Source organism: Microtus oregoni, unplaced genomic scaffold, assembly GCF_018167655.1.
Source record: "Microtus oregoni isolate MIOR12 unplaced genomic scaffold, Mior012 000000F_ref0000247, whole genome shotgun sequence".
NCBI classification, from domain to species: domain Eukaryota; kingdom Metazoa; phylum Chordata; class Mammalia; order Rodentia; family Cricetidae; genus Microtus; species Microtus oregoni.
Genome location: NW_024543059.1, coordinates 1,657,618 through 1,676,692, shown reverse-complemented (window position 1 = coordinate 1,676,692; position 19,075 = coordinate 1,657,618). Strand labels below are relative to the sequence as shown.

Genomic DNA, 19,075 nt, shown 5'->3' with positions numbered 1-19,075 from the left:
TCTCCTCAGCACCCTTGCTGGGAGAGGGGAGGCAGCCGGGAGAATACCCAGACACCTGCTAGTGGCTGACATAGTAGCCACAAAACCCTGCCTCAAACAGGGTGGAAGGCGAGGCCTATTGCTCAGATTGTCCTCTGAACACTAGTGTGTGGCACATGCCCAACGCAATACCTGCAGGTGCATGTCCACCCATGCATGACATAAACAACACCCACAAAAGACTTTTAAAACTGGGGGTCAGCAGCACCTTGTGGCACCAGGCAGTCAGCCTCTATTTATAGGGTGAGGTGTGGAAGAGAGAGAGAGACAGACAGAATGGTTCCTGTCCTGTGAAGATACACACATCTAAAGAGGAGAAGGCAGTGGAGTGGGCTTGCCACCTAGGGCCATGGTGATGTCGTGGCTTGGGCTGCTGCTGGAGAAGTGGTCCTGCCCCCCTGGCCTGCCATGTGGTGTGAGTGAGAGAAAGATGCCCTCCTCCCCTTGCTACCTGCGGCAGGTGGCAGAGCTGACCCTGCCCCTCAACTGCAGCACTAAGGAGATCAGGCCCTGCACCTCACCTGGGCAGCACAGAGGAATGGAGCCTATTGACAGGGGTGCAGACGAGCCAGCCCTGAGAATGTGACTGGTCCCACCTCTCATCTGCCATATGGTGGTGTAACTGAGGGGAAGATGCTCACCCCTGCGACTCACCACCTGTGGCAGGTGGGAGAGCTGGCCCTGATGCTGTGATCCAAGGATGTGAGCTAGCCCGGTGGTGCTGGGGAGCTCACCCTGGTGGTGAGGATGAGGGAGAGCCGGTGGGCTGACCATCCCAGCAACCACCAACACCAGAACCAGGGCTACAAACTGGCCTACTGTAACATGAGCCAGGCCTGTTTGTTGGGGTTTCTGTCCCGCCCAGCACCCCACAGCCGGCAAGCCCCAAAGAAAATCAAACAGAGATCTCTATAAGTTATAAAGCTGATTGGCCCATTAGCTCAGGCTACTTATTAGCTCTTGTTGTTATCTATGTTAGCCATGTGGCTCAGTACCTTTTTCAGTGGGGCAGATCACATCCTGCTGCTTCGATGATCTGGGCAGGAGTGGGAGGAAGATAGAACTTCTGCCTGCGACTGACCTCCTACCTGTTATGCTGGGGACTTTCGAGTCCCCTGCCGTATGCTCATGCGTGTGTGTGTGTGTGTGTGTGTGTGTGTGTGTGTGTGTGTGCGTGTAAAACCCTGGGCTTGAGTCGAGTGAGTTCAGCACCCATGGGGGCTGAGTGGAGCCCTCTTTCTCTTGGTCCCTCAAAGTCATCAGCTCAGTAAGGAGTCAGAATGCCACCTCTCCTTACTAGCCCCAACCCTTCCCCCAGTCGGACTGAGGACGATTCACAGAGCACCAAGGCCTGCCAGGGTGCTTGGGTGTGGGACTTTGGGGTTCCTTGAAATGCTGCAGGCCCCAGTGCCCCTCCCATCTAGCTGGACTGGAGCAAGGCCAGAGCTGCCTGCTGGAGATGAAAAGGCCCTGGGCTCTGGGGCGGGGATGGGAGAGTGGGGTCTGTCACCCGCCAGGCAGTGAGATGAGCGGAGTCTAAATAAATCACTGACGGAACGGGACGGAGAATTCCTTGAACAGACATCTGAGATTATGGACGGAGGGGAGCAGGGAAGGGAGCTTCGGGTGAGTGGCCATGCAACCCCCTCATTCTCATGCACTGCTCAGCCCTCTCCCACTTCAGGGCCTGTGCTCGTCTGGGGGGAGGAGGCTCAGTTGGGGGACCCTCTACCTAGGGGCCCCTTGATCCTTGCATGAGAAACTCTGACAACCCGCATGGGTCTGAGGGGAGGGAGGTGTTGAAAGCTGTATCCTGCTCTGGGCTGGGCGTGAGCCAGAGATAATATCACAGAGCCAGGGAGCAGCGGATGGTCTCCCAGTACCCTCACTCAGCCTGGGACAGAGGGGCAGCAGAGGCCAGTCACCTGACCTGTGAGGTGGCAGGCAGGACAGAACAGAGACAACCAGGTCAGGAGAGGAGCAACAGGAGGCTGGAGTTCGGATGTCACTCACACGGTTTTCCCTCTCTCTGGTGCCTTTTTGAGTCTGTTTCTACGTCTTGGAAATGGAATGCAAGAGACCACAGTCATATCTCAGGGCTTCCAGGGCCTGCCCTGGGTGGTGCCATTCCTGCTTTAGTGGCAGCTCCGGGGGCAGGGCTTGGCAGCTGCTGGGTAAATGCATAGATGAATGGATGGGTGGGGGAACAGACAGGTGGTTAGGTGGGTAGATGGATTGGATAGATGGATAGATGGATGGTTGGTTGGATGGGTGAATGGACAGATGGATGGGTAAGTGGGTGGATGGGTGGGTGAGTGGGTGGGGGTGGACAGACAGATAATTAGGTGGGTAGATGTATTGGATGGACGGATGGATGGATGGATGGTTGGATGGTAGAGGCTGCAATCCAAGCATGAGGGAGACTAGATCCCCAGAGGAGAGAAAGAGATCCATTCACTCAATCCACAGAGACCCTCCTGAAACCCAAATCTCACTGTTTACAAAGGGGCCTCAAGGACACCCCCCTCCCCCCATAGGGTCTTGTGTCCCCTGTGGCAGATGAGGAAACAAGAAAGGTCTCAGCACCAGGCAGCCTCCCGGAGCCAGTGTGACCTCTGGTCCAAAGGCCCAGGCACCATCAGCCTGCCATAATTGGTGATGGTGCATAGGAACCCAGGGAGGATAGGCACAGATGACCAAAACACAGTCAGAACCAGGATGTGGGTATCTGGTCTACCTGACCCTATCCAGGTTCTGTGTGCAGGCTGTGACAACAAGGCTTGACCATGCCAAGGGTCTGGGCATGCTCGGTGCCTGAGGGAGCCGGTCCTGTCTGCAGGTTCTCGTCCCAGCTCAATTTGCTTCACCACCCCTCATAGAGAGTGTGTATATGGGGGGGGGGTCATGTTGCTCCCAATCTCTGCGCAAGGAAAAGTTCCCTTGCCCTGGGAGCCATAGTGTCTAGCATGTTTCCAGGCTCATCAACCCCTAAGCACACACTCAGACTTTGGGTTCCCTGCCAGACCCCAAGCCCCTCCAGGCTCCCTGGCTCCCTACATGGTATGGGAAAGCGTTTTCACCACCTGGGGTCTTTGACTATGCACCCCTTCCTCTCAGCCAGGGTTTCCTCATTTGTAGAGTGAGGCGTTGAGATGCACCTCAGAGGATGTGGGTGTATTGAGAGCCAAAGAAAAAGAGAGAAACGTTCATCCTCCTCCAGCTTCCGGATGCTGTGCAGAATACAAATGAAGTAGGAGAAGGGGCCAGGTGGGCTGCCTGGGCCCACGCAGCACACTGGGGATCTTCCCGTGTAAATCCTCTCCTCCAAGAAGACAGCCGTGGTGTGTGTGTGACCTGGGCCAGTGAGTGGGAGCCTCCGCAGGGAGACTGCCTGGAATCTACCCTGTGGAGACACTGGCCACAGGACACCTTCTCTGCCTGCGGGAATGGAAGTCTGGAGGGAGAGAACGGAATGGAGGCAGGAGAATGGGATGAGCGCCTTAGGTTCACCCTGCCTGCTCCTGCCCTTTATTGCTAGGGAGACTGAGGTCTGGCCGGGAGCAGAGAGCGTGGCCCTGACCTGGTGCCTTCTCTATTTGTCGCCCTGCAGCAGCTTAGAGGTGGGGATTTTTGTGATACCTAAGGATGGTACTTCCCCCTGCCCCCACAGGAAGCCTCTAAATAAGGCTTTCTCAGGAGAAGAGGCTTGGCTCTGGCACCCCCGATGGTTCTCAGCATCAGGACTGCCCCACCTACAGGCCCCATAGCTCTGGTGAATGCCCTGTGCCTGTGAGCACCCACAGGCACGCTCCAGGCCCATCCTCCCTGCTGTGTCTGAAGTTTGTCTATTGACTTCCCAGCTTTGTTTCCATAAACAGCTCAGCAAACTGGGGGGGCTAAGGAAGTTGCTGGTGACAGCTAAAGCCCCCGCAAGTGCCTGTTTCCACTTGAAGGCAATGGGGGAGCCGTGGAGGGTGCCAAGCAGGGAGCAGCTGGGGGCAGGAAGCAGCTGGGGGTAGGGAGAAGCTGAGCAGAGAGCAGCTGGGGGCAGGGAGAAGCTGAGTTGGTGGAGGCCTTCAGCGACTTTCCTCAGCAGCCAATGGCCTTGTGCTTCAGGCCCCTCACACCAGGGGATGCCTTTCCAGACAGAGGGACAGGGTGGGTATTAGCAGTGGGTTTCCATGATTAGGTCTCAGGAAACTACAGAATAATACCTTCTTCCAGATTGCTTCTGATCCCATCCTCTGGGGAAGCCATTACAGCTTTGGGGCCCAGTGAGGAGAAGCATAGTATAGCTGTCTGGGGTCAGAAGATACATTAATGTGGCTATAGTTACTTGCATGTCCAGGTCTGTCATGGTTGCCCACAATGGTGAGGAACGGTTCATGAATATCCCCCCTTTGAGTTTGAGCTTGTAGATTCCCATCTTGAAGCATCAAGCATGTCCTCCAGATCCTGGCTGGTGGTGTGCTCACGATGCCTGAACTGGAGAGAGTCAAAATGTCCACCATCTGACTGAGTCAACTCCAAGGGGAAGATTTGTTCTTTTGGGTGTGAGCTCAGTTTGGAACTGTCCTCCACCACAGACCTAGCATCAGGGTTAATAGGAAGTCATTCGCTGGATTCTTGTGTTGTTGATATAACAGTTCTACAGATAACAAATCTTATCTCTTAAGCGGCCTCTAGAATCCGTTCCTGGGCATCCTGACATTGTCCTGACACAGTGTCTCTGCCATAGATGAACAGTGGGCACATTCTTCCTCGACAAGGGCACTCCACATTGTATATGGTAGGGCCTCACAAACTCTACTGCCCTGGTCAACCCAAGAGGATGCCTACCCAGCCTTGCTTACTTGGACCTACAGAACTTTCTCTGGCAGCAGATTTTGTGAGCGTTGCCATGGAGGCCCTCAGCCCAGGCAGCCCTAGGCTTGGCTGTCTTCTGGAAGCCTCTGTCTGTGTGCTTTCCACGGCCTCACACCTCCCTGTATCAGTCTGTACACCTCCCCTCTCAGGCCTCCCTGTGCTGGGGGAGCACTTCCGCCGGCAGTCCTGAGGCAGGGAGGGGCCGGGAGAGCAGGGCCTCCGAGGGAGCAGATGTGCTGCCCTAGGCCTCTGCAGCTGGATTGCACGTGGCCATGAAGTCCCCCTGGGCGGACAGTCTGGAGGAAATGAGCCCAGCAAGGCTGCAGTGAGTGTCTCTAGGTGGGGAGGGTAGGACCAGCAGACTCTCATCCAGTCTTGTTCAGCTTCAGCCAGCATTGCCTACCCTCTGTGCTCAGCCCCTCTCAGGGTGAGAGAAAGCTTGTGAGGAACCAACTTTGCCTCTTGAGACTTCTTCCCATCCAGCTCCTGAGTGCATCCTGGGTCATGCAGGACAACTTATCGAAGGCAAACTGAACTCCTGTTCGTCCTTCACGCCCCACACTCTGATGATCTCTGAGGGTCCCTACTCTCCACTTCTACTCAAGAGCTCTGAAACTCCCACACAGAGAGGGTAGCTGCCCACTCATGAGCTCTTTGGTTGGTACCCAACGACTACACCGCAGAGGGTGGTCACTGAGGCTGGGCACAGGGACATTTTCTAACTGCTGGCCTCCTGTGAGCATGCCTGGCCAATGGTGGCTCAGGCTCAAGTCACATTTCCCAATTTCTCTGTCTGCCATCCCCTGACTAGACATTTAGACCTAGTCCTCTGATCTGAGTCTTCATTGTTAGCGATCCCTTTTCTCAAGAGAATATCCTTCTTTTCCCTTTGAGGTATGGCTTGCTATGTTGCCCAGGCTGGTCTTGAACTCCTAGGTGCAGGTAATCCTTTTGCCTTGGCCTCCCTAAGTAGTTAGAACAATGGGTGGCTCTACCCTTTTCTCAAGACTTTTCAGCTCCCGGCTCTCAGGTCATTCCTTCTTGGCCCCCTGGGGGTCCTTCTATCCCATCTTCTGCTCATCTCTGAAGGATGCTCGTGGCTCAGTTTGAACTGCATCTCTGAATCCCATCATCCACCAACAGTCTCTCCCAGGAACTGCTGTCTGCACCTCTAAGCGGCTGTCAGTGTTACTGGAAATTCTGGGTAGTGTTGGCAGAGACACCACATTTTCCCAGGGAAATCTGGGTCCCCTTTTGGGGTCTTGAGTCTTGTTAGTAAAATAATTTAAAAATGCCCTCCAAAAGGAAGCTTGAGGACAATTTTATTAGCGTCTAGAAGACAAGCTCCAGTGGGGCAAGCCGCGAGTCTTGGCAGCTGCCCAGAGGAGGAGGAAGGAAAAGAGAAAGAGAAAAGACCATACAATTTGAATTAAGCCAGCCTGGAGGATAGCCACATGGCAGACAAGCAGTCATATGGTAGGGAGGAGAGCTTTAGAGCAAGGACGGAGCAGAGCACCAGAGAAAGCGGACTTTGGCCCCAGTGAGCATCAGAAAGAAAAAAGGAAAGCTAGTCTTTCTGAGTTCTGGCCCAGAGAAGCCGGCACCAGCTCTCTCGAGAGACGACACCGTGGGCAGAATTCTGGGAAGGAAAGGTCCAGTATCTCATTGATCTCATCTCTTCTCTTCAGCGTGGCTTACAGCAGACCCACCTTCCTGAGGGGTGGTCCTTGGTCAGGTGGTTGACCTGCCCACCTGAATGAACTGTTTAGTGTTTTGGGGAGCTTGCAATGCTGGGTCTCCCTCCACCCAGGCCAGAGAAACAGCTTTCCCTAGTGGGCTGCCCAGAGCTATGAGCAAGACTGCTGTAAGGCTACCCTGAGCTCACAGGTGCGTGCACCCCACTTCCCCTCTGCTCTCCAGGCCCTACTTGTCTCCTTCCCTGTCTAAGGAACTGGCCCATGATAGCTCCCTGTCTACTCCACCTCAGTATCCCCCACCTACTCTCCCCTTTCCTTACTCCTCCTTAGTTTTTCATATTATTTGAGTTAAGGTCTCACGTAGCCCACACTTGTCTTGAATTTTGCTACGTGCCCAATTGAACTCCTGATCCTCCTGTTTCCACTTCCCAAGCACTGCGATTGCAGGTGAATGCCACCACATCTGGCTTGTATTTTCCTAAAAAACAAACACCAAAATTGTATTGAGGGTTTTATGGAGGTTAGTCCATACAGAACAAACCGTGTCCACTGAAAACGTGTGTCTGTTGTTCTAGAACTAGCTCTTGCTTGTGTTAGTCCTCTCTACCTCTGCCTTTGGACTGGAACACATCCTCCACTTGCTGGGGTATGATCACAACTGTTGATGTGACTGAAGATGGGTCTCTCCAGGAAGCCCAGCCTGGCCTCCAGATTCAGACCCTCTGCCTCTCCGCAGAGGTTACAATGTGTGTCCTTAAAATATTTATATGCATGTTATATGCACATAGAAGTATATTTTATTAGAGGCAGTGAATTGTGTTAGGTAACATCTAGGGACGTTGCAGTAATGGGCTTCCATTTCTTCCCAGTTCTTGGTGTTATCAACATCCAATATTCCCACATGCAGATTGTCAAGCTGTGTGGATGCATGCACGCATGCACATATACATCTGCACATACACGCACACACATCTACACATACATGCACACACATGCGCACTTGCTTGCATAGGAACACAGAGGCATTGTCTTAAGCTGGTGCCTAATGACATTAGTCCCAGGCCTTTTTAAATCTTCAGTCTTTCAACCTCAAGAGCCTCCTTTAGTTTTGGGGTTTTTTGTTTGTTTTTTATCCTGCAGAATATTCTCAGCACATTGGGTGTGGCCCAACATCTTGTGGTTCCCCTTTTTGGAGACACAAGCCTTGGGTTTTCACTGTACCACCTACCGCAGCATCAGGCTCCTTTTGTTAATGGCTGCTGTCAAGATGTCTCGCTATCTTTATCTTTTATCAGTTTGGCTCGGTTTTCTTTCTGTTTATCCTGATTAATATGTGCTGGGTTCTTAGTTTTTCAAGTCTGCCTTTTTGAAAATAGCTTTAGGAAGCTTTGGGCCTGTGTGAAAACAGCCTTTTCTGCCCTTACCTCTGCACTGCCTCTCCAATTACACTCACTTTGCAACTTCTGATACTATCTTCTGGTGTCCAGGGTTCTGTTTGCATCTGATTACATAGTATCGGTGCTGACTTGTCTCTGGTGTCCAGGGCTCTGTTTGCGTCTTGTAATAAGGGCGGCAGGGCTGCATTCTCAGCACCCCCGGCCGCCTGCCCGGCTAGCTCAGTCGGTAGAGCATGAGACTCTTAATCTCAGGGTCGTGGGTTCGAGCCCCACGTTGGGCGCCATATGAAGTAATAAGGGCGGCAGGGCTGCGTTCTCAGCACCCCCGGCCGCCTGCCCGGCTAGCTTATGCCCAAAATAATTACACAGACACTGTATTCTTTTAATCACTGCTTGGCCCTTTAGCCCTAGCCCTTACTGGCTAATTCTCACATCCCGATCAACCCATCTCTAATAATCTGTGAGAACCGGTCTTACCGGGAAGATTCTAGCCTAGTCCATCCTGGGTCGGAGCTTCATGCCGGGAGCGAGGCATGGCGTCTCTCTCAGGCGTCTGCTCCTGAGAGGAAAGCTGTCGAGACTCTGACCTCACTTCCTCTTCCTCCCAGTGTTCTGTCCTGTTTTCTCCTCCCACCTATCCTCTAACCAATAAAATGGGCCAGGGCAGTGCCTTTATTAGCCAATGACCTTCCTCCATCAGTTACACAGTATTGGTGCTGACCTGTTTCTGGTGTCCAGGGCTCTGTTTGCGTTCAGTTACACAGTATCGGTGCTGACCTGTCTTCAATGTCCCCATCTATATTTTTCTGCCTTCTGTATTTTACTGTTTATCCTAATTGAGGACTTTTCAATTCAGTTACTTTTAACATCTTTATAGTTTCCATTCCAGGGCTGGAGAGATGGCTTAGTGGTTAAGAGCATTGCCTGCTCTTCCAAAGGTCCTGAGTTCAATTCCCAGCAACCACATGGTGGCTCACAACCATCTGTAATGAGGTCTGATGCCCTCTTCTGGCCTGAAGACATACACACGGACAGAATATTGTATACATAATAAATAAATATTTTGTTTTAAAAAAGAATATAATTTCCATTCCGCTTTCATGGACATATACGTGTTCATGTCGTTCTGTTGAGAATTCCTTTTTCTTCAGTCAATACAATTACTCCCTCCTTTATGTCTCTAGACATATTTTTCTTTGTATCATGTTTGTAAACCTTTTCTGATGTCTTTATTGTCAAGTTCAACATGTATGTCCGGTCTAGGGCAGCGCCTCTTGTTTTTCCTATTTCTTTCCAGTTTGAGTTCTAGATATTGTAATAGTCCTCCCGCTTCCTTTTCTCTCTCCTCCCCATTTCCTCTCCCTCCTTTCGTGTGCTGATGACGGGTATGGAGAGACTCAGGCCACAGTCCCGGTCTCCGGAGCAACAGCAGTGACTGGCCTATGACTTCAGTGCCCACTGCTCTGGTGTGGCTCTCTAGAGTCTCCCTGAACCCCTGGAATTCGGTTGTCCACCCAGGGCTTGGGAAATTTATGTTCAGAATCTGGGGCTCACATCTCCAGGGCCCCCTTGATCCTGAGCACACTCTCCCGCATCACCTGCTGTTCCCAACCTGGCTTCCCTGCCCTCTGACCCTTGCTCCTAACACAGGGCACACAGGGTGGGAAACTCACTGACTTTAGCAAAGAGGCAACGGGCTTCTTTGTTCCCCAGTCTAGGCCACACCGCCTCAAGGTGGCTGCTCAGGTGCCTGTTTTTGTCATCCGGCCCTTCACATTTGGCTGAGGATTTGGGTCTTAGGCCTAAATCGGTTCTCTCATCCCCCCCCCCCCTCAGTCCCCCTTCCACACCCTAAAGGGTAAGGGCTGTACTTTTCCACTTACTCCAGGCGTGGGGAGGGGGTTACCTTTTAGTAACAGATTTCCAAGAACAGACTTTCCTTGACTTCTATATTTTAAAATATTTCAGTCTTTCAATAATTTGTATTAAAAATATTTATCCCTGTTTTATAACTGACGTGTACCAAGGGGTCCCTGGAATAGCTACAGCCCACCTCAATGAAGATGGCTTTCCCATGATGGTCTTTTTAAAATACATCCTCGGGTGAGTCATGGTCACTGCTTAAGACCCTCCGAAGGTTTCCAACCACAGCGACACCAAGTACAGGGTCACTAGCAAGTGTCACGCCACAATCCACAAGTAAAGCACAGACTCCGGGCTTGGTTTTGGCGGTGCTGCTGGTGGACGAAGTCCAAGCTCCGTTCGTGCCAGACAGCGAACGCTTTGCCACTGAGCCATATCCCCGCGCCGCGATTCTTTTAAGACTGAAAATCTCCTGTCCACCCCTAAGGCTGAAAAGTTATTTTTGTTTGCCATATTGCCTAAATAAGAGGATGCCAGGACTACATCCTTTTCTTTACCACTCTTCCGGGGACCTGGCACGCACTAAAGCCAGAAACAGAGGGGGCAGCTGGGAACGGGCCAAGTGAAGTGAGGCAGAGCCTCTCTTGGCACAAGGCTGCCTGCCTGGCTCCGCTGAGAACATCAGCGGGATTTGAAGCCCCTTTCCTTCTGCTTGATCCTCCCCAGATGTGTGCTGTGTGTGCTGGGGGTGTCCCCAGGGTGATGTCTGTGATGACAATTGCGAGGGGAGAGGGTCTGCCAGGCAGGGTCTACCCAGAAGGCACCCAAGGATCTAGACCCAAAGCAGGTCCAGGCTGCTGGCCTTTCCCTCTGGCTAGGAGGTGGGGGCGAGGCGGCATTTGCAAGGAGGGGCTGTTCTGTATTACTGGGCCGTGCCTCATTTTCACTCTCACGCATTATTTTTTTAAAAATCCTAAATAAATACAAACTAAAGTGTATAACTCTTCTACAACTATAAAAAGCCAAGCAGGCTCATAAATTAAACCACACAGGAGTAATACCGCAATTAAAGTCATATCAACAATACTAACGTAATGTGCTGGGTGATGTTTTACTGAAACCAAACCTTCCTCCTTCGCGTGACTCTGGCATCCTCTCGGCTGGGGGCGCATCAGCCTTCCGCAGCCCACGCAGGCGCACCAGGCGCCAGGGGCAGCGTCTTCTCCTTTGAACTCCAGGATTCCATTGTTTGGGCGGCAGCCCTGACATCATTCCTACTTCACCCAACAGGAATGTTTCATCCCGTGGCCCGTGGCCTGTGGCTTGTGTCGGGCCCCTGCTTTGTCCCTGTTGTGGCAGTGAGAGCCACCCCAGGGCCAAGTGAAGAACAATCCCGGGAATTGAGGCGCTAGAGGGTCTCCAAAGCCAAGTGTGCACTGAAAGGCCCCGCTTCGTGGAACAAGAAAGGGATGTGGGATCTCTATATAATCTGCCCCTGAACACAATAAAGGGGGCATTCTCGGGGAATTCAAGGATGACTCGTGTGGCTGTCTCTGTGTGTCTGTGTATTTTAACCTCCAGCTCCCTTTCCCGAAGCTCCCGAAGCTCTAGCGACACGGGGGTCTAGCAGACACGGGGGCGCGGTGTGCGGTACCCCTCCTCTCCTTTCCTCTCTCCTCTCTTCCCCTCCCCTCCCCCTTCCTCTTCTCTCCTCTCCTCTCTTCCCCATTTTCTTTGTGTGGAGGGGAGAAAATGGAGAGGAAAAGAGAGGAGAGGAAAGGACAGAGGGGGGGAGGAGAGAGGAGAGGAGAGAAGAGGAGGGGGGAGGGGAGGAGAGGAGAGAGGAGAGGAGAGAAGAGGAGGTGGGGAGGGGAGGAGAGGAGAGAGGAGAGGAGAGATAGCCACACCCCAGCCAAACCCACCAGAAACCATTCTCCTGCCATCAGGAACTCCTGAAGGTCTCGTGCTCAGAGCAGCTGTAGGCACTCAGATCAGGGGATTACAAGAAATTCAGGATCTGGGGTCTCACTGCTCCCAACAGAGGTGGGGAGGGGAGGAGAGAGGAGGAGGGGAGGGGAGGGGAGGGAAGGGGAAGAGAGGCTGTTAGGGAGCTAGGAAAATGTTCTCACCTCTGAAGAGGAAGCCGAAGTTTGCACAGCTGCAGTTTGAAAGTGAAGCTGGACCCCAGAGTCAAAGGACTGGTGGAGTCTGAAGCCACCTTCCTTCCATGTCCTTGTCCCCTTCTAACCAGGGACCTGCTTGTCCAGGAGAAATATGCAAGCCCCTGTGGGAGACCCTGCCCAGCACGTAAGCCAAGGGTCAGCACACACAGCTGTGAGGCCATGGGAGACTAGGAAGTGGCCACAAGGGCCTGAGGGCCTTGGTGAGGGAAAAGCACAGAACCCCACCTCCACTCCCCATGGAAGAGAGGCAGCACCAGCCACCCAAGGGAGTCTGCCATGGGCAGGCAGAACAGAGGGGTTCTTGCCAGAAACCTTGTACCTGGGCTGAGTGGGTGAGGCCTGGGGAACTGAACCAGGGAGGAGATGCCTGAGCCTTGCAGAAGCAAGAAGGTGGGCTCCTGCTGGGGTACCTTCTCTCGCCCTGGAGTTCCGGTTTTTCCGTGATAAATATCTCTCAGCCTCACTCACTTCACTTTCCTTCTTCCTCACAGCGTGGAGTCAGGCGTTGCTGGCCTGGGCTCTGAGTCCCCAGGCTACCAGAGCTGATAAAGAATCCATATCACAGTGACACTCTAAGGGATGTTTGGTCATTTGCTCAGGGCCAGACCAACAGAGGGCACCCAACCAGCCCTGAATGAATGACTGGATGGATGGATGGATGGATGGATGGATGAATGGGGCTGTGGCTCCAGCTCTGAGGAAGGGAAAGGCCCCACAGTTGAATGAATGACTGGATGGATGGATGGATGGATGGATGAATGGGGCTGTGGCTCCAGCTCTGAGGAAGGGAAAGGCCCCACAGCTGAATGAATGACTGGATGGATGGATGGATGGATGGATGGATGGATGGGGCTGTGGCTCCAGCTCTGAGGAAGGGAAAGGCCCCACAGTTTCTGGTTTGGAGTCCTAGCTGTGTCATTTGAGTTCTGTGAACTTGGTTAAAGCCAGCTTTCCTGGGCCTCGTCTGTGACCTGGGGACCCAGCCTTCCTCTCCAGATCTATCAGGTTTTCTTACCTGAACTTTTACATAAGGGACTTGCTTCCTGGGAGCTCAGGGTGTGCTGAGTGTGTGTGTGGTATGTGGTGTATATGTGTGTGGTGTGTGTATGTGTATGAGTGCATGTGGTGTGTATATGTGTGTGTGTGTGTGTGTGTGGTGCATGTCTGTGTGCCTGTGTGCAAGATATACCTGCCAGTGTCTCTGAATGTTGAAAGCCAGGAGTTGGCATCAGGTGACTTCCTTATGCTCTCTATCTTCTTGAGACAGGTTTCTCACAAAGCCTATGGAGTCGGCAGACACCTTTGGGGTACTCCTCCCATGCAGTTCTCAGACACCCTCGGGGTACTCCCCCAAATCAGGCCCATCCCAGGCTGTCTGCTCTTTGCAACCAGATCTATGCAGAGTGTGTGATGTGTGTGCGTGAACACAGGTCCTTGAATATCACGCCACATGCATGAGAAGTCAGAGAGCAGCTTTCAGGGGTTGGTTTCCTATCGTGGGAACCAGGGATCGAGTTCAGGTCACCAGGCAGGTGCAGCAAGTGCTTTGACCCCCCTGAGCCATCTTGCCAGCCCATCCACCTTGCTTTTTTGGGGCAGTGTCTTCCACTGGCTTTGGACCAGGAGCCCTGCCTGCCTCCCCAGTGCTGGCACAAACGCACCTCTGGTTTTCTGACAGGTTCTGAGGCTTAAACTCAGTCCCCATCCTGCGTCCACCACCATCTCCCCAGTTCACGAGACAATTTTGAAAAAGTCAGTACTAATTTTTGTATGTTTAAAATAAGACCTTGTTTGAAGGACTTTAACTAGATGGCAGGGTAGTGACTGTTCTAGTGTCTACAAACCTTGTTCAGAGGCAGGCTGCCCGCCAATTTCTAAGTTCTAGGGACTTGTGCTTCTGCTTTAACCACCTGGGCAGGGACTTTGCCATGGCCCGATGGATCTGTCTGGAGTGACAGATACTGTCAACTTGGCATGCTATCTTGTCCCACAGGGGTCAGGCTGTGGGCCACGCCCGCGAGGGGTCATCTAGGTTAGGTTAACTAGGTAGGGGCCCCACCAGCTGTGGGTGGCACCAATTCACTGAATAAAACAAGTCCAGCATTGACACTGCCCTGCTTTCTGATTGTGGAGTCACATGACCAGCTACCGCTAGTGCCTGCAGCAATGGCGTCTCTGCCATGGTGGCCGTGGGCTGGAACCGGGAGCCAGAGTAACCCTTCTCCCTTCAGTGGCTTTTGTCACGATGGTGAGAAAGAGAACAGATCCATCCATGCTGAGTGTTTTCCAAGTGCCTCTGGACTTCCGCCCGCCTTGTGCCCTGCCTGCATCTATAACGTGAGCTCTAACCTGGACCGCATCTCCATCAGTCACCACAGGGAATTGTAACTCTCGATTGGAGGATGCGGCAGAGATGAGAACTCAGCAATCCTTGTTCGCTTTGTTTAGCTCAGTGCCACGCACGAGTGCAGGGTGGGTTTGAGAACCAATGAGCAACTGGCTGATTGCCTAAGAACAGGTTTTCGGAGTTAACTCAGCTTCGGTATGAAATTCAAAACGGGAGAAATCACATATACTTTTAACTTTCAGGGTAAATACTACTCCCATTTTATTTTATAAATACAGATGCTGAGTTTCCCTCCAATTACCAACAGACCGGCTTCACATGCCATTCATTATTGGTGGTGGTTTAAAACTTATTTAAATAACAAGTTAGGTCAGGATAAATGGCTGCCATTAGAACTGCTAAAAAGTACAGCTGGGTACAATCTTCCAACACTAATATTCTGAGGGCAAAATAAACCTCTGTAATTTGTAATGTGGTTAAGGGGAAATGGAGAGAGAAAACACAATCAAATATTCATTGTGTAATCTGTACAGGCAGTTAGAACTGTCTCAACCACGTGAAAGCTGAAGGGGCTCTTCGCCGTTCAGAAAAGGGTAGCAGCAAACCTGTCGTTCCCATTTCTGCCTCATAAGCAAATTTTGTTATTACTTTTAGTGATGTACAAGGCTAATTAAAAGACCAGTAGGAGAGATCTGGGAATTTGGCCCTGGCCACTTTAAACAAAGGTAAAACACACTGTAGCTGCTGCAGGCTCTGCCCAGGTCACAGCAAGTATCAAAGGATGCTCACCCTGGCCTCAAGCTGACCAGCACTTGGACGCAGACATCACTGGCAGCGCGGGTTCTGCTAAAGGTATGGGCAGAACCCATCGGGTTAGAGCAAGGGCACGGCTCCATGCTGAGGAAGTCACTTCAGAGTCCACACTTAGGAGGTTCAGAAGGGCAGAGACTGATGGTCTCTGTGCCGCTTTACAGGCTCAGGGGCAGGGCAACAGACTGTGCCCAGATGCACTGGCGTGAGGCCTCAGGTGCATTCCAGCCCTAGGAGGTCACAGATCACCTGTCATTCACCGACCTTCCCACACCTCTACCTGCAGGAGCCCACAGCATCTCCTCCACCCACTCTGACTCTAAAGCCAATGAGAGGACCCTGTGAAGAAGCCTCACCCCAACAAGTGGAATAATGGACTTCCTCAGACTGGACAGCTGTCTGCTGTGCAGTAAGTCTGTGTGTTCGCTGTCTAGAGAAATCATGGCACGAATTAGCCCATCCGGGAGTGCAGCTGCCAACTAAAGCTGTGGCCTAGGGACGCTCAGCTATAATATGGACACAATTAAGGGACTTGCGAGTTCAGGAGCTATGTGGGACATCACTACTGGGGAATAAACACAGCTGGGAAGTATGGCCGCTCTTCACAGCATGCAAACTCAAATGAAAGAACAGCATCAGCTTAGTTATGGTGCAGGCCTTGTCAGGATGAAACACGAAGAGATTCAGGTTTAGAGGGGGAAAAATGACCCCCCATTCCCCAAACCCAAGATCAACCAAACCAAACCAAACCAAACCAAACCAAACCAAACCAAACCAAAACTGGGGGTGGCGGAAGATCAGGTCAAGTGAAGCAAATTCAATTTTTATTCTATACAATACATGGATATATGGATAAATTTTTCTTTAAGAGCTTGCAACCCTGAGGCAATGTCTGTGGGTACATAATGTGTAATGTGTAATGCAACAGGAAAATGGAATCAGAATGACAATGGATCTCAAAAACATAATTTAACATTGTGAAATTGCACATTGTCTATGCTTCATCCAGTCTCTCGATCCAACTGTCTCTCGGCTGCCTCGCCCCTGCAAACTGAACATCCTGACTCCATGTAACGTCGTCATGTATGATGGCTTCCTGCCGACTGAAACATACTAAGTTAACTTGGGCTTTACATCTAGGGGGTCTTTATCTGGGGAGTGTATTGCTAGAGGTGTGCCCAATTTTGGACCACGGCATCTGCCCAAATAAAAACTTTGGCCCCAAAGGAAGCTGGCTGCCCCCTGGCTGTGGTGACCTTGAGGTTTCTGAGGGTCCCCCGGGATCCACCATGGGAAAGTTTTGCATTAGGACATGGCACACTGGACAGGACAGAATGTCGTGTCCGCTGGTTTGGACTAGCGAATCTACTGCCCCAGCTTTCAGGGTGTGTGAGCCATCTTGAGAAAGCAGGGCCAGTGGGGTCTGCAGGCTGACTGTGGAGGGTCCTGGACAAGGACCCCCCTCTGCTTCTTATTCATCAGCCTAAGGGGCCATCCGTGGGCCTCTCAGGAAATGGAAGCTGCAGAAAGCTGTTTCTGAATATTCCGTTTTGCAAAGTTTTACGAACAATGGCGAGGACAAATGCTTTTGAGAAACTAAAGGAGAGTTCATTCTACTACATACGTATTATCATCTTCCTTTTGGGGGAAACACCCACGTGTGAATAAAGCGCAGACAGATGCCTGTAAGATGACTGGAGCTGTCAGCGAGAGAGTGACCCTCACCTGGAAACCACCACCAGGCCTGGACAGCAAACCTCAGAGACTGGCCCCATGGTACCCAGTGATCCCCAGTGTCCAGAATTACTAAAAAGGTCAAGTGCAGCTTGGGCCTGGGGGAGGGCGGAGGCTCTCCCCCTGGTCCCGCCGTCTGCCCCCTCTCCTCACTTATCGGAACTCCTGCGTGGCCGGCGGAAGCTGGACACGTTTTCGCTGAGGGCGTAGATCCTCCGGGAGAACTCCTCAAACTCTCCCAGCACCTGCTCGTCACACTCCACCGCCACGGCGCTGTCCACGGGGATGCAGCTGAGCGCTTCCAGCTGGTCGCCTGAGGTGAAGCCTGTGGCTTCCAGTCCGATGATTTCTTCTGCTTGTTCCACCGCACAGCAGAGCTCAGCTGAGGGGGCCGGGAGGCAGGGGCCTGGCAGCAGGGCACCGGCAGAGCCAGCCTGCTCACTGGGCAGTGCTGTCCCGTTCACAGCCAGGTGCCCGGGCAGGGCTTCCCCTTGCTGGCTGCAGTCCGAATTTCCATGGTCTCCACTTACACTGTTACCCAGAGCTACTCCTGTTTTCTCATTTTCTTTGGAGAAGTCCAGGGACGTGTCCAAGGAGGAGGACAGCGGGGTGACATTCCTCCCGGAGTCTCCCAAGGTGGGCACAGCCACCCCAGGCTGTGTCAGTGCCGAATTGTAGCTGGGAGGAGGGGTTTTGTATTGGAGTCTCTCATTCTCTGAGCTGGCCCGTTTTCGATGTCCTTTGTCGGGTGAAGGGATACCCCCAGAGAAGCCTACATCTGCACCCCCAAACATGGAGCTCTGCCTCTTTGGAACAGGGATGGCGCTGGAGGTGTGATGTCTGTCGCTAGAAGACAAGTGAAAAGAAGAAGTGACTTTAGAACTCAGCTTAGATCTTCGAGGACCAGAGGCATAATTTAGCATATTACTAACTGCATATTTTAGATTTGAGATAAAAAACAAAAACAAATCCCCAAACAGGATTAGATCATTATCAGTCTATGATGGTATTTGTTATAGGGTTTACAGCAAGAAACACCAGAGCACGCTTCAAGGATACAGATTTATTCAATGTATTTAAGACAAGAATGCCCAAGGTAGGAGAAGTGACAGAAACCACGTCAGTTGGGGAAAAGCTGAAGGCTATGGGCTGACTGCCTCTGCGGAGAAACTCATCTCTGCAAAGGGTGCTGGGCCCTAGCGCTCTCTGTTCTATCCGATGGCCGAGCAGGGTGAGTTTCCCATGGCAGCCTGCTGATGGATGGTCTTTCCAACATCCACTACTTATCTCCCGGTACGGAGAACCACACGGAGAGCATCGAGGGAACCCATTACCATGGAAACGGCTTCTCTTTTACAAGGCTGACCACATACATCTTCATACTACTTGGTCTTGAGGGCCTTCTCTGAGCCAGGGATAATAACCGCTGTCCAGCCACACACAACCTTAGTTTCTGAATTAATTTCACATGTATCATTTCACTCGGGCCTCGCAAACGCACTGCCAAGTAGAGTAAGTCTGAAATAATAAGTAACCATCAATTAGCGGTGTAGAGCGCCAGAGCCCGAGGCACGGGTGCAACTGTGCCAGCAAAGCCTGCAGGGAGTGCTGACTGCGGTTCGCGGTGTGACCGTGTGAGTGGACATACATATAGAGGGCAGACGCCAGGCAGGACTGAAACCACGTGCCAACTGGCCGCTACCTATCTAGGTCTGCGGCAGGAGAGACAGAAATGGGAGGGCTCTGCCTCCAGGGAGCTTCCGAACTTGCAGAAGGGCATTTACAATGACTCCGGCAACATTTTCAAATTACATGTCAGCTAAGTTCTGACGAAGAAGAAGGGAGCTACAGTGCTTCTGGTGTCCACAGACAGGCCTGCAGCTGCCTGCCGCTCATTCTCTGGGTTACGCTATGGTCTCTCATTCTCTGGAAATGGCACCACGAGGTGTCTCTCTGTAGACCCGGCACATCGCACTTGGCCACAGCACGGTGTCAGTGAGCTTCATAACAAGAACAGGTTCCTGAGCTACACACCAACTGGGCAAGTGGACCAGCAAATGACTGTTTCTAGTTCTTATGACAAGACACAAAATCTGCTGGCCTCTGTCTAGGTTTTCCGTCACTATGATGTCAAACCCA

The 19,075-nt window shown here is 52.1% G+C and overlaps 1 protein-coding gene across 3 annotated transcripts in view; it reads right to left on the bottom strand.

Moving 5' to 3' along the window:
• Positions 1–15,999: 15,999 nt before the first annotated feature.
• LOC121451518 (UV radiation resistance-associated protein) overlaps positions 16,000–19,075 on the bottom strand; it is a 213,600-nt gene continuing 210,524 nt past the window's right edge. For 2 of the 3 annotated variants that reach the window (XM_041657107.1, XM_041657116.1), the window contains one exon: positions 16,000–17,782. In XM_041657107.1, coding sequence (XP_041513041.1) covers positions 17,086–17,782 — 697 coding nt within the window. In that variant the 3' untranslated portion in view covers positions 16,000–17,085. Of the gene's footprint in view, positions 17,783–18,018; positions 18,455–19,075 lie in introns of those variants that run through there. The other variant, XM_041657127.1, reaches the window with a different exon arrangement.